We start from the raw sequence: 14,864 nt of genomic DNA on the forward strand, positions 1-14,864 counted from the left end.
CTTGAGGTTGATATTTTTATGAACTTCATTTTCAGTTGAGAGAATTGGAGACTAGTGAGGAGAAGGAGCTGGGCCTCCCTCATACTGCTAAGTAGCTGGCCCTGGAGCCTGCATGCAGACCGCTTCCCCATTCTACCTCTCCATCCATCCTAGTGGGGCTTGCTGGGGCCAGCTGTGTGTGGGAGCTGTGAAAAAGGTAGCTTCCCTAGGGGCACCCAATTCAAGCTTATTTCTAGATGCAGAATTTCAGAAACTCCTGCTTTCAGCTATTTCTTGCATACCAGTTACTTTTCTACGGAATAAGGTTGTATGTAACCTCAAGCACGTTATTTAACCTCTCTGTGCCTCAGTTTCTTCAGCTGTAGACTGGAAAACTAGTAGTATCCAGGTCACAAGATTAGATGAGTTAATATACATAAAGTTCAGGAAACACAGTGTGGCGCATAGTAAACACTCAATACTTTCCCTGGAGGGTTCCCTTGCAGAAGACTGAATCAAAATTGCACACTTGTAGGAACTTGTTAAGAGATGTTGGTAGAGAGGGGAGGAGAGTGGTAAGGAAGAGCTCAGCCAGAGAATGTATATGCATATATGCATAGCCCATGGACGTAGACAGTTATGTGGTGAAGGCCTGGGGGGCCTGGGGGGCAGAGAGGGGAAATGGGGGACATCTGTAATAGAGTCAGCAATTAAAAAAAAAAAAAGTTAAATGATAAAAAATAAAAGAGAGAGAGATGCAGTGCCCCAGGCTGGACGCTTACTGCTGTTGTGGTGGGAGAAACCAACACTCACTCCTACCCCCACCCCCTTCCTTCCTGTTACAGAAGGATAGAACCACCATGGCTAGCTGGCAGACTCTGCTAATCCAAGGAACAAGAGTTGGCATGCTAATACAAATTCCAGTTTCTCCCAGTCTTTTCCCTCTTCACATGTTGCTCATTTATAAGAAAGCACTTTTTTAAAACCACTGTTCAGCCAAAATCCAAGCATGCAGTAGCTATAGAGCGATACATGTACAGGAAAGGGAGCGACAAATACTTAACTACCCACCTTCCTAATTATGTAAGATGGTATTGCCTGGAGGTGAAGTCTTCTATAAGATGAGCTGAATTGCCCAGCTGGTGTTGCTCAGTGGTTGAGTGTCAACCCATGCACCAAGAGGTCGCCGGTTCGATTCCTGGGCAGGGGGCGTGCAAGAGGCAGCTGATTAATGTTGCTGTTTCTCTCTCATGGATGTTTCCCTCTCTCTCTGTCTCTCTCTCCTCCCCTCTTCCTCTCTCAAATCAATAAAAATATTTATTTTTTTTAAAAATCGAATCTTTCTGATTTTGAATGCCAAAAACTGGTTTTAGGGGAAAGAAATTTGTTATAATTTCTTGGTAGTTGGGTCAAATGTAGGTTCTCTATGCTCAGTCCTTTTTTACAATGGACTAATGGACATAATGGACCCATCATTAATTTTTCCATATAATTGTCTAAGATATTCTACTTAAAGTATACTCAGGGTAGGTTCTACTCCACAAACTGTTGCCAAGCTGGAAAAAATTGAGAGTTAAGCACTTAGAAATCTCTATTGCAATTTAATATCGCCCCCATGATATCTGAGCCTGTGATCAGTGGCCTCTTCTTGTTGAACAGGCTGTATGTAGATCAGTTTGATTGGCAAATTCAAGTGGAGAGTCACATGGAGTGAGGGTTGCATGAGTCCTGTGAAGTAAGACCACATATCAGTATGTGGGAGTTAGAAAATTAAAAAACCTGGTCCACCATGGATGATTTGAGAACTGCTTTGGGGGAATAGCATTAGACAGCTCCAGGTTCACTTAAATTGTGGCATTTTGTTGGATGTGCTTCCATTTAATTGGTCCTGCTAATTGCTATATTAGTGCTGGTGAACACTGAACTACAAAAGCATAATTTCTCTTCACTGGTTAGTGCAAACTTAAAGTGTTTAAAAAATATGGCACTTAGGAGCATATGGACCCAGCTCACATTTGCCCTTCTCATCCCCAACTATAACAAGCGTCCACCAGTGACAGATACACTCATGACTTCTTTCACAGAGATGCCATGAAAACTATGCATAAAAGAAGTAGCAGATTATAATCAGTTTCTCATTGGAGCCCCTCCTTGAGTCCCATGAATCTGTCTGTTTTCATTAGTCCTATCCTAATATTTTTCAGCCCTGAACATATGGTCTCTTTGTATTTTCATGGTGGGAACTAACTGTTCTCTTAGCTTGATTGCTGACCTTTCTCATTCTTACTAAAAGGTCTCTTTTTTAAAATAGGAAAATATATTTGTTGATCGATCAAGGATGACCCCGAAGACTCCAATAAAAAATGAACCAATTGACTTATCGAAGCAAAAAATCTTCACTCCAGAAAGAAATCCCATTACTCCAGTTAAGCTTACTCCAGTTAAGCTTGTCGACAGACAGCAGACAGAACCATGGACACCCACAGCTAACCTGAAGATTCTCATTAGTGCTGCCAGCCCAGACATAAGAGATTGGGAGAAAAAGAAGGGACTGTTCAGACCCATTGAGAACAAGGAGGACGTGTTTACAGACTCTCTGCAGGTAAACAGGCTGTGCTCCCAAGGGCTTTTATAGAATTATAGAATTAATTTTTTTACTTGATTATTTAAAAAAATCATAGAATTCTCAGTTTTTTAGCTACTGTTGAGCCAAAAGCACTATTAAACTTAATATCTTTTTTTATATAGCTGAAATGGAATTCTCACTCTGTATCTCATGTTTCACAATGAATGCTTTCTTCTCTTTATGATATTCCCTTGACCAGTACACATTTAAAAATCAATTTTTAAGCAATGATATTTAATAATTTTGATTTAATGAGGGAATTTGTTTTGTTTGTTTTTTCAATGTAGCTGTGGATTTAATTCTCCAATTTTAAGGATATTAATCTAAATATTTTTTACTTGGGAAGTGGTGTTATTCTCATATATGTCCAGTTTGTTGGGTTTGGGCTTTGACGTTATCTTTAAGTTACGTGTCCTGTGGAGAACCAGAGCTATTGAATAAGTGATATAGCTGTACTTTTTTAAGAAAAAAATCAGTGTTCACTAATTTTTCAGTCTCCCATCAAACTTTTGCTGAGAAATACTAAGAAAAATTACAGATGTGAATGTTATTTCTCTTCCATTTTTCTTTGTTTTGGTGGATTCTTTTAATCTGTAAAAATTACCAAAATGAATAAATTGGGACAGAAGACAAAAAGATGCCCCAAATTACAGCTTGAAATTTATAGACGAAAATGAACTGAATGTGCTGTACACTTTATTGCAGTGGTAGTCACAGATTCCTTTACGTGACTGAGTACACATCTGATCACACATTGGGAATCACTGCCCTAGAGAAACTCCTGCGTATGTACACTAGGGGACATGAACAAGAATATCAGAGCAGTATAGTTCCTATTAGCCCAAGTTGGGAACAACCCAAATCCTTATAAACAGGAAATGTTCAAATAAGTTGTGGTTTATTCATGCAATGGTGATCATACACACAAGAACCTGAATGAATCTTAGGATGTACAGTAAGTCCTCACTTAACGTTGTAAATAGGTTCTACGACTTTAAGCCAAATGACAAAAACAAAACAAAACACCAAACCAATTTTACATAGTTAATTGATATAAACAAGAGTTAAGTTCCTACAGCATCTCATCAGCATTACAGGAAAACAATGTTGAACTAAATGACATTATTCAAGGCGAGGACCTGTTGTATGTTGATTGAAAAAAGCAAGTCTCAGAAGGACTAAAACCCAAACAAAACCAGCCTAAGTGATATATTATATAGGAATACACATCTGTATGACAGAGTGATTTAAAAATGGCAAGGAAATGATAAATACAAATTCAAGAGATGGGTTACTCTATTAATGTAAACTAATAGTACTATTCTGGTTTGGGGATTGGTTGGGAGGTAAAGTCATGGTTACTAAAGACATTATATAAATGTTAAGTGGATTTTATATGACCAACTATTCTATCAAAAGGCAATAAAGAACTAGTATTTTTTTAAAGATATTCCTTAGTATTTTTTAAGAACTTAAAGGGATCCTGTGACCACAAAGTTTGAGAACTACTGTTCTAGGATATACACCAAATTGTGCAATTACTAGGTTATTGGATATTCACATACTCACAAGATAACAGTGAATTGTTTTCCCAAGAGCTGTTTGCGTCCACCAGTAATGTATAAACATATATTGACCCACAGCCCCTCTGACACTTGAAATTCTCAAACTTATTAATTTCTGCCAACCCAGTGAGGTGTTCATTTGCTTTTTCCTGGGTTACTGATGAGGGTAAGCACCTTTCCATATCTTTACTGGCCACCATGTTTTTTCCTCCTCTGTGAAATACCTGTTCATGTTCTTTGCTGATTTTTATTGATTCGTAGGGTTTACTGTATACCTGTGAAACTAAACCTTCATCAGTTATACGTGCTACATTTCAAATTGGTGCCTGCCTTTTTCCTCTTTATGTTGCTTCTTATAATCAATTGTCCTTGTATCATTTATTCAGCTCTTCCTCTTCCCTGGAGCTGGCAGTGCTACCTCTGTCACCTGTCAGAGTTCCATTTGTGTGTACGTCTGTTTCTGGGCTCTTTCTGTTCCACTGGCCAATTTGTCCATCACTGAACCAATCCCATACTGTAATAAGCCTTCATATCAGGTGAAGCAAGAACTTCAATTTGCTTTCCTTCAGAGTATGTGGGCTATGCTTTGCCCTTTTTTCTTCCATATGTACTTTAGATTGGATTTTAATTGTAATTGCATTGCATGTAGATGAATTTGGGAATTAACCTGGTTATGGTACTGAGCCCTCCTATCCATGAATATATGTTTCTCTGAGTTTTAAGTCTATTTCTTTAAAATGTAAATTTTAATATTTTATGCAAATAAATGTTTGTTAGATTTGTTCCTAAAAACATTATCATTCTTTTTGCTAATAGAAATCATATCTTTTTAATTCATTTTCTGTTGCTGTTGTATAGTGATGTAACTGACTTTTTAAAATAGTCTTCAGTTTTTCGTGTAACCAATCATGTGTTCTGCAGAATGAAAGTTTCGCTTACTTATTCCTTCCAAATTCCTGTGCCTCAGTTTCTTTTTCTTGTCCTCATGCCCTAGCTAGACCTCTAATATGATGTAGAAGAGGGGCATCCTTATCATTTTCCTGATTTTTAAGGGAGCGCTTCCCAGGTTTGCTCTTTAAGACTGATGTTTTCTGTTGGGTTTTTATAGACACACTTCATTCAAGCTCTCCATTCCTAGTTTTCTAAGGGCATTTTTGAAAATCATGAGCTGGTGTTAAATGTATTAAATGTTTTTTCTGAAGCTATTGAGATCATCATATTGCTTTTCTCCTTAAATATATTCATTGAAAAACCTTTTACTTTCTTGGGGTTGAACTCAGCCCTTTTCAAATGTGGGTTGATGAGACAAGGACATTTGTTTTGTGTACTTGCAGCAAGAAAGAGTAAAGAAGAGTAAGGTTTATCTGCTCTTGTTCAGTTGCGTCAACCCTTGGTCATTTGTAAACATATGAAACTGTTTAGTGACACAGTGGAGGCCAGTGCATCTTAAATTTCATGTCAACAGAAATCACATAGGATCTATGAGGACAGATTCTGATGGATCAGGTCTGAGATGAGTCCTGAGATTCTGCATCTCTAACAAGCTCCTAGTGATGCTTGATCTACAGTCCAACAAACATACAGTCAGCAAGAGTATAGCAGCTTATAAATGACTGCACTGTTCATTGTTTTAACCAGTATGCTCAGCCTCAAATTGCAAAGGAAAAAAATTCAGTCCAGAGAAGGCAATAGGTAGAAAATTACTTTAGGAAATGTATTTTAACTGGAATCTAGGATGGTATGGATTGGGATGTCCCCCTGACTTACCAATACTGCCCTTTGCAGTTTCTCTACTAGGATGTTAACCGTGACATCTTCCACTCCCTTCTATCTGCCCTCTGTAGCTTTGTGTGGTTGGGGACAGTGCTGTGGACAAATTTGAGAAGCGAAGGCCAAGCAGAAAACAGAAAAGTCTGGGACTCCTGTGCCAGAAGTTTCTAGCTCGCTATCCAAGTTATCCTGTGTCAACTGAGAAAACTACCATCTCCCTAGATGAAGTTGCTGTCAGCCTTGGTATGTATGGTCAGGCTACCTAGAGGTCTGTCCCCAGTTATAGTGGGAAACTGGTTCCCGCGGGCAGGCTCTAGGCATCAGATTGCCTCTTTTATTAAGTAAAGGAGTAAGGACGGGCAGGTGGAGCTTCCTTCTTCCATGATCATTATGTGTAGGATTCCAGGGAGCCTTCTTGGCCTGAGGGTCAAACAAAAATTTGGTTTTCTTAACCTTAAAAAATACTTTTATAGGACTCACATTACAGAGTCCTATCACATATTTTAATTTCATCTTATTTCAGGCAGGCTCAAAAAATATTTTGAAATATCCTGTTGTTTATTTTTAATAATGCCTCTACGGGGTCAGAACTGGTGTTATTTCTATTATAAAGCAGGATTCGAGAGCAAGAGCATTCATTACGTTTGAAGCCTTGTGCTGTGCTGTTCACAGCAAGCCTGCCAAACTAGGGAAAGCACATCTGGACATAACTCAAACAGCTAAATCTTATAACAAAGAAGAGTACATGTGTTCACATGGGATGGGTATGTGTAATGTGCAATGGTGTATGTTCTATAAATATGTACAGCAGCTTCCGAATAGAGACCCCTAGTGGACATGGGTCGCATTTGGTTTCAGGATGAACATGACTGTTGACAATCATTAAATAAGCAGGAATCACAAAGATTTGCAGGTGTGGGGTGTCTCCTTAGGAGGTTTTACATACATAATTTTAGATATTATTTTTAGTTTGTCTGTTAGTTCTATTTCTTCCCATAGCCCAGAGAAATATGCACCAGTAGATGATTGTCAGTCTGAATTATTCAAACTGATGGCTAAAAAGATTGTGTTTGCTGGAAACCGAAATAACAAGGAGGCAATGGTTGGTGATGGGAAGACCACAGGATGGGCTTTAGATCAGGTCAGACAGGGCTGGATTTGGGGCCGAGCTCTCTAATTTACAGGCTGTGTGAGCTTTAAAAAGATAATTAACCTTTTCTCATAGGGACCGTAGCACCTACCTGGCAAGGACTTAGCCAGGTTGGGGTAATGTCAGTAACATGCCTAACTTGGGGCCTGGCGTGGGTAACTCTTATTGTTACATGGAAGTTTTCACTAAGCTGTCCTTTCAACCTCTGCAATTAGGAAGAGGGAGTAGAGTGCTTTGATTGGGGAGCCTGTTTGAAGCCCAGAAGTAGAACACAGTATTTGGCACAGGTAGCAATGAGACAAGAAGGGGAAAGTGACCCAGCTGGAAAGAGGTTTGGTGTAGACCCATTTGAGGCACAGCATCCTGGAAACTAGTCTTACAGAAGATGAGGGTAGAACAACAAATCAGTGTCCTCACTGGGGTTCAGGAAACCGGGACCTTGCACTGATATTAATGCAGAAGACGAGAGGTTAGATGTTGGGAGGCTGTGTTACAGGACAGACTCCTACTCCTGGGCTGCAGGTCATTCTGCAGATCCCCATGTTATGACTGCCTGGGACAGAACTCAGAGATGTTTGCAGCAGCTTCCTAATGCCTCACATCATCCAGACCTGCCAGGTGACCTTGCCATCTCTCTTTACGTGAGGTTGAAAATGAGGTCCCTTCCTGGAAATTATTTCAGTGGTGATCGTCTCTTCGGTTGAATATAAACTCCCTGCTACATCCCAGGTCACTAGCTCTAAGACCATATTTTAACCAAGGATGTGCAGAACATTCAAATTGCAGTTTCCCATATTCTGGTCCCATGTAGATTTGACATGGATGTTGTAGGTAAGAAAGAGCTGGAAGTGACTTTATTAAATGGAAAATAGCTCAGCCTAAGAAACTCACCTGCAGGGCTGAGAGATGTTCTTGATAAGTTCCGTCGGGGACTAAGGGTAGCCTGGTAAACATTGGTAAATCCTTGAGGGCATAAATAATGCAATGAGTAGGATTAATAGGATCGCCTTTGTACAAAAGGAAAAGAAGGCTGAGTGCCAGGGAGAACCCTCCTGGCAGGGCAAGGCCCAGAGTAACCTGCACGCATTGAGACCTGTGAAATGGGACTTTTCAGTGCACCAGCCAATGGACAGTTACACTCAGTCAGATAGAAAAGGTGAGTGACTGTGCAGGCAAGCAGCTGCACGTGCTCTTACCAGCATCACCTACTAGACACCTGTTGTGCACATTAAATAGCTTCTTACTCTCCCAGTGGTCAGAATCTTCCTTTATTTTCCCTTCTTGGGATGTCTAGCCACTAGATGGAGACTAAACAGATTGTATCTAATACAGAACAACAAAATGGCAGGCACATGGCTGGCCCTGGGGTGTCTCAGTTGCATTCACGTGACATTTCTAATGGGAAGGCTTATAGAATGCTACACTCTGAACACGATGTGTTAATATATGAAAACAGCCTGGAATAAGGAACCCAGCGGGTCTGGACAGGGGGCTGCTGACTGCCCCTGCCACCACCTTCCAGCAGACATCTGGCCCTGAAGCTGGAGAGTTGGAGGGTAAGGAGCCTTTCAGGGTCATGAGCTGAAATGCTCTGATGGACTATGAAATGCCTCTTCATGCATGTGATGGAACTTTCTCTTGGCGAGGCAGTGCTCATTGTAATTCGATCTGTTTCTCCTGTTAAGTTTTTGAACGGCCGGAAGCTACATTTGCTGAGTCTGCCCTGATTATATAACAGTTCCTGGCACATGCACAGAAAGAGGGCATCTTTGTAGCTGGGCTGGTTTTCTAGGAGGTGCCTGGAGGCCTCTGTTACGGATACTTACCTGAGAGCACAGAGGGAGGTGGGTTCCAAAAGCTGAAGGGCCTGTTGCACAACAGTATGAGTCACAGACAGGAGATTTCAAAAACCTGCTTCTACTAATCCACTTGTGATGCTAGCAGAGATCTTAGGTATCCCCTGTGCCATGCAGGAAGTATTTGCAAAATAATATACAAATAGTAGATAAAGTAAACATCTGTTGGAGATACATTTGTGGTCGAATTTAACCCTCATCGTCTTACGAGATAAATCCTAAGGCACAGACAGGTTCCATAACTTCCCAGGATCACCCAATTGCTAAGGGACAGCACAGGGATTCAGATCCAGGCAGTCTAACCCCACAGTCCCCACGCTAACCACCATGAATATTTTGGGTAAATTCAGTAGACAGCTCATAATCCTAGCTATCTGGGGAATGTTGGGCAAGGAGTAGGGAATTGATGAAGTTGACGGTACAGAGACTACTGTACACGAAGTCTCTGTTTCACCACTGGCTGCTTGGCAGGGTACTGTGAATGAGAGCACCGGGAGAGTTGTCAGCAGCCATCGTGAGCCAAAGGGTACTCAGGTGTGGTCCCAGCCCTGGCTGTAGCTTCCTCCATCAACTTGAGAAGGGGCCCAAGCTCTTGACTCTTGAGTTTCCAGTGTAAAATAGGACACAGAGTATTTACCGTATTTTCCTTGCTGGACCATTAAGAGAGTTAACAAGATAATTCTTTCACATCATTCAAGCTCCAGAAAAGGATAGTGTTGTCCAAACAAGGTATCAGTTCTTGGACACTATTTTATAGTCTGCCTAATTAGGAATATAAGTCAAAATCAGCCATCCAGCATTCATCAGGTGTCCATCGGGTATACTAGCCTTGTGTTGCTCAGTCGCACCCATTTTAACTTGCTAACAGGCCTAAAGAAAAGACATAACCACTTGTGTAATATAGACGGGACATCAGGCTTCTCTGGGTGGAGGTTTTATACTATTCTTAGTGGGGATTGGATCCTAAGAAAAGGAAAGAAAAAAATTTCCATTACTTTCATCCTTGCAGGATGAATTTGTGGCACATCCACGCTTGCTGGGTATCCCACCGGGCATCACACAGAGTAGTTCCTAGACATGGTCCTGGCTCTCAAGGAATTTATCTGCATGTCTGCATGGTGATGGTCGGCTTCTGTTTTTCAAACAGGCGTTGAAAGGAGACGCATCTATGACATTGTCAATGTGCTGGAGTCGCTGCATCTGGTCAGCCGGGTGGCCAAGAATCAGTACGGCTGGCATGGGCGGCACAGCCTGCCAAGAACCCTGAGGAACCTGCAGAGACTAGGAGAGGAGCAGAAGTATGGGGAGCAGATGGCGTACCTCCAGCAGAAGGAGCTAGAGCTGATGGATTATAGATTTGGAGACCGTAAAAAAGATGGCTATGCAGATCCCCAAGACCAACACTTGCTGGATTTCTCTGAGCCCGACTGTCCCTCTTGTGAGTTCAGCGTAACCACATGAGTAATAGCACAGAGACAGGGATGGTCTCTTCAGAACAGAGTCACTGCTGAGGTGGGAAGTGCCAGATTGACAACCCTGGAGGGAGGTGTCCTGTTACTCTCTCCACTGAAGAGAGGGAGACAGATGGCTCCCCAACTGGGTTGCCCACTCAACCTCACTGAAAACCTGTCTGGTTTACTTGGTATTTGGTGTTTGGACCATAGATCGCTAGCAGAGCTCCTGTTTCAGATTGGCAGCCCCATGCTGATTTCTCTTTGTGAGCCTTTAAGGAAAATTTACTTTGAAGAAGTTATCGTTACAATGAATTCAATTTTTCAAATTATATATAGGAGGCTACTTGGAAAAGAACCTTGTTAGCCGCAGATGTTGATGAGAAAGATAGACGGCCCCGCTTTCATTCGATGCAGAACTTTTTTCCCTTACACCTGCATTGTTCTTCCCCTCCTGACTCATTTGTCCTAGGCCTGTTTTAACCGTTGGTCTTCATCGTTCTCACACTGCTACCCCTGGCTAAGATGATAGAGTGCAAGTATCACCCTCATTTCGCTTGCAAATTTAAGAAATAGGAATGGAAAGGCGGGCCTGGTTTTCATTCAGTTTACTGCCTCATGCCTTTTAGTTCCACCCCATGAGCCAGTTCTTATCTTAATAACCAGGGGAGATAGCCATCTGTCGGGATGGTTTGCCTGCCATCCACAGCAACACGTATCGCATCAGTGTCTCCCATTTAGTTATAGTTTATTTCTTCACCTATTTCTGAAAAGAAATGCAAGAGGTGGGCACCTACTGTGTGTACCATGTATTCTAGATACAGACACACTTCAGAGCTGTTGTGGGTTTGGCTGCAGTAAAGTGCATTGTAACCTTTTTGCTGGTGGAGCGTTCTTGCCTTCATTCTATTAAAAAAAAAAGCAATATCTGTGAAGCACAATAAAACAAAGTGCAATAAAACAAGGTCTGCCTGTATTGTGGGCACAGAGAAATTAAAGTGGAATCCTTGCCTCTGAGGGAAGAGTTGATGTTTAAAAGCAGTTCATCCCTAGCCTATACTTTTCTCCTACATTAATCCTGGCAAAAAAAATTGCTTTAGGAAAACTACCTCCTGCATCCTATTCCATGAAGTATGAGTATAAAGCATTAAGAGTATTTAACATGCACATTTCAGAGTCTATTGCTACTGAATATGCGCAGCAAGAGAATCCGTTTTTTTTCCCCATGAGCCATCGTTTGTGATGTGTGTCCAGAAGGCTCCTCTCTGTAACAAAAGTGATCTTTCCACCAGCAGAGGTAGATAGTTCTGACAAACTCTAAGTACAGTCTTTCTTGTGATAAATTATCTTCTTTGATGCCTTCGTTTCGTTTCCTTTATAGCATCTGCAAACAGAAAAGACAAGTCGCTGAGAATCATGAGCCAGAAGTTTGTCATGCTTTTCCTCGTGTCTAAAACCAAGATTGTTACTCTTGACGTGGCTGCCAAAATACTGATAGAAGGAAACCAGCATGCGCTGGACCATAGCAAATTTAAAAGTAAGCACCTTCACCTAAATCCACCTCGCACAGAAAGGATGGGATTCATAGGTTGATGTTTTCTGCCTCTGAAAGTAAAAGAATTATTTTTTTTGGAGAAGTGCACTCCTTCCTGCATCCCAGGGTTCTTGGTGCTGTGAGAGGTAAGTTGATCACATACTAGGCTTCCCATTGACGCTTCCTCGGCAGTTAGAGTGGACGGTGGAAGCAGGATGCCATCCCGCAAATGCAGGTCAGGGAGGGTGTGAGACGCTTTGCATTTCTCGTTAGTATCGCTGTATCCAAGACAGAATGTCTGAGTTTTCTTTCCCCTTTCTTCCCCGCCCCCTGCTTACTCTTCTGATGGGTGGAGATGAAAGTTATCCACAGGTAAGAACCAGAGGAATGACCAGAGTAGGGGAAGGGTGGTGGGACGTGGCTGCCAGATGAGGAGAGCGTTTCTGAGTTTCATCCTCCGCGCATCTTCCTCTCTGTTGAGCATGGGTCCCGAGCCAGGTGCCCTTGGCTGCTGGTAGCCCTTTCAAGCCCTAGGAAGCCATGAGCTTAACATACCCTAGCTATTTGTTTGTTTGTTTGTTTGTTTTCAGCTGGAATTATAGCCATCCTGTGGGAGAAATGACTAAATAAAATATAGCTCTCCCACAGTTGGGAAGAAAATTGCATCTGGGATGAATGCTTGCTGTTTCTAGACTATAATCAAAGCTCCTTTGCCTGATCTTAGCCCTGAAGCCAAGTGGATTTCCTACCCATAAATTGATTTCTTAAATAGAAATTACTTTGTGGGCATCACCCTGCCTATTTAATGTGTTGCCACCCCTTCTGAATTTCTCCTCTAGTCCATGCATTTTCAAATGTGTCCCAAAGCCCCTTAAGACTCAGGGATTGTGCCTCCCACCCCTCCCCTACTAGGTAGCCAGAAGGCCAGGACTTCAGGTGAGGAACTGCCTCTCTTCAGCACAGCTGTACCTCAGAATCTTGAGCCCTGAATGCCTTATGTACCCAGGATACAGCCTTGCAGGAAGCTCTGGGGAATCCCTGTCGTTTTCACAGCCCAGCTGCCTGGTGAAGCTGGTGCCACAACCTCCTGCCGGGAGAAACTCAGGGCAAGCTATCAACATGCCACACATCAGAATCGCATTTACTAAGCCTCTAATTACAGCCTGTTTCCCTCCCTCGGGTGTTTTTGCAACCATGGCACTCCTTGCTTGTCTGTAAAGGTGTGAAGCTGTGGAAATGGAAGGACACACCGACCTTAATGTGTGTCTGCAGGTACATCAGGTACATAAATCCTGGGATTCCCTGACAGAGCCATCACTCATTTCAGCCCACCCCACAGCTTTCCCCCTGAGGCTTATGTGGTGGCCAAGAAAAGTGACCTATCACATAAACTAAAATGTAGTGGTGTCAGAGGCAGTGTGACCATAATTGTGTTTTATATCTTCAAGCAAAGGTACGACGTCTCTATGACATCGCCAATGTTCTCACCAGCCTGGCTCTGATCAAGAAAGTGCACGTCACAGAAGAGAGAGGCCGTAAGCCAGCCTTCAAGTGGATTGGGCCTGTGGACTTCAGTTCCAGTGGTAAGGCTTGCTTTTGTGAGGGACTATTTTATTTATAACTCCCAATTCCTTTTCTAAACCATACATCTATTACAGAATGAGATCGATCTTCTTCATTTTCCATTACCCAGGTCACATTCAAATTAGACTGGTGATGTCACCCTTGGAAAAATGAGTATTAGTCTACTAATGGTGTGCTGTTTGGCTAACACAGTAGGAAGGAAAATAGTGAGAACTTATAATGTGGGAGTTTCTGTAACTAGTAAATTACAGCTCTTTAGTATTTTCTGTTTTATCCAGAAGTTTTTTTCCTGGAGGTTTGGGACTGAGGATTAAAAATGACACTTATGAACTCGGATTATGTCTGCATTAGTGGAATAAAATGTTGTTTTTCTTTGAAATTCCACATGATGTAAAAATTATATATTGCTATCACAAAACTGATATGTGGTAAAATGGCTTCTAAATATAGTATAGATGTAATGAACATCTTTTTTTGTAATTTGAAAGGCTATAAATGTCATAATTTTACTAAACTGGAGCAGAAGAGGGTATTATCTTCTCCCTATTTCACAGGTAATAGCTGAGCAATTGGAGACTGGATTCTACTGTACCAGCTACTTTACATACAACGAAGCTGCCTGGGAAAAAGCCATTAACGTGATTTTTAAATTACTCTTGCAATTTTGGTGTTAGTGATATAAATTCCTGCCACTTAACCCAGGCTTATGAAAGATACAGCTCTCTACCTCATTGTAGCACATTATTCACTTAGGACCTAGATGAAACCACTTGAAATCTAGTATAACTAATTCAACCCAGCAAGTACTCGCTGAATATGGACTGTGCACGGTTACTATGCTGAGTGCCTTGAGAGATTTAAAGCTGTATAGGACGCAGTCCCTGCCTACGTGCAATACACAACTTTGCCATTTTCTATTGCTCTGCCTTTGGCTTCTCTTCATCCTTTCACCTGTGAAGCCCTGCCCTCTTCTTTCTGACATGGATATATTCTGTTCACCTTTCAAACTTTGCCACAAATGTCAGCTCCTCCATAAAGCTTTCCCTGATCACCCAGAGCAGAGAGTTTCTCATCTAAAGTATGTCAGTTTAGTGTTGTGCTGTTGTACTTGGCGATGTTGATGTTGGGCTCTTGTCCCTGCTCCATGCATTGGAGGGCAGAAAAGGTCTTTGTTCATCTTTGATTACCTGAAGTACCCAGATCTGTGCCTTGCTCACTTTAGTTGGTTAATGAGCTTCTACTGAAGTCGTATGATTAGCACACATTTGAAACTTAGAAAATAGTTAAGCACTACACGTGGTGGTAGTGGCTCTGCAGGAAATCAGAGAGGATATGGGTTAAGTTCTGAT

General features: G+C 41.8%; 1 protein-coding gene across 1 annotated transcript in view; it reads left to right on the forward strand.

Annotated features, from left to right (window-relative positions):
* Positions 1–14,864, forward strand: part of E2F7 (E2F transcription factor 7) — a 36,292-nt gene that overhangs the window by 6,701 nt on the left and 14,727 nt on the right. The window contains exons 3-7 of the mRNA XM_087814525.1: positions 2,291–2,581; positions 6,015–6,183; positions 10,094–10,384; positions 11,779–11,934; positions 13,380–13,514. Of these exons, the coding sequence (XP_087670651.1) occupies positions 2,291–2,581; positions 6,015–6,183; positions 10,094–10,384; positions 11,779–11,934; positions 13,380–13,514 (1,042 nt within the window). The remainder of the gene's footprint in view (positions 1–2,290; positions 2,582–6,014; positions 6,184–10,093; positions 10,385–11,778; positions 11,935–13,379; positions 13,515–14,864) is intronic.

Source organism: Miniopterus natalensis, chromosome 2 (assembly GCF_054644295.1).
Source record: "Miniopterus natalensis isolate mMinNat1 chromosome 2, mMinNat1.hap1, whole genome shotgun sequence".
NCBI lineage: Eukaryota > Metazoa > Chordata > Mammalia > Chiroptera > Miniopteridae > Miniopterus > Miniopterus natalensis.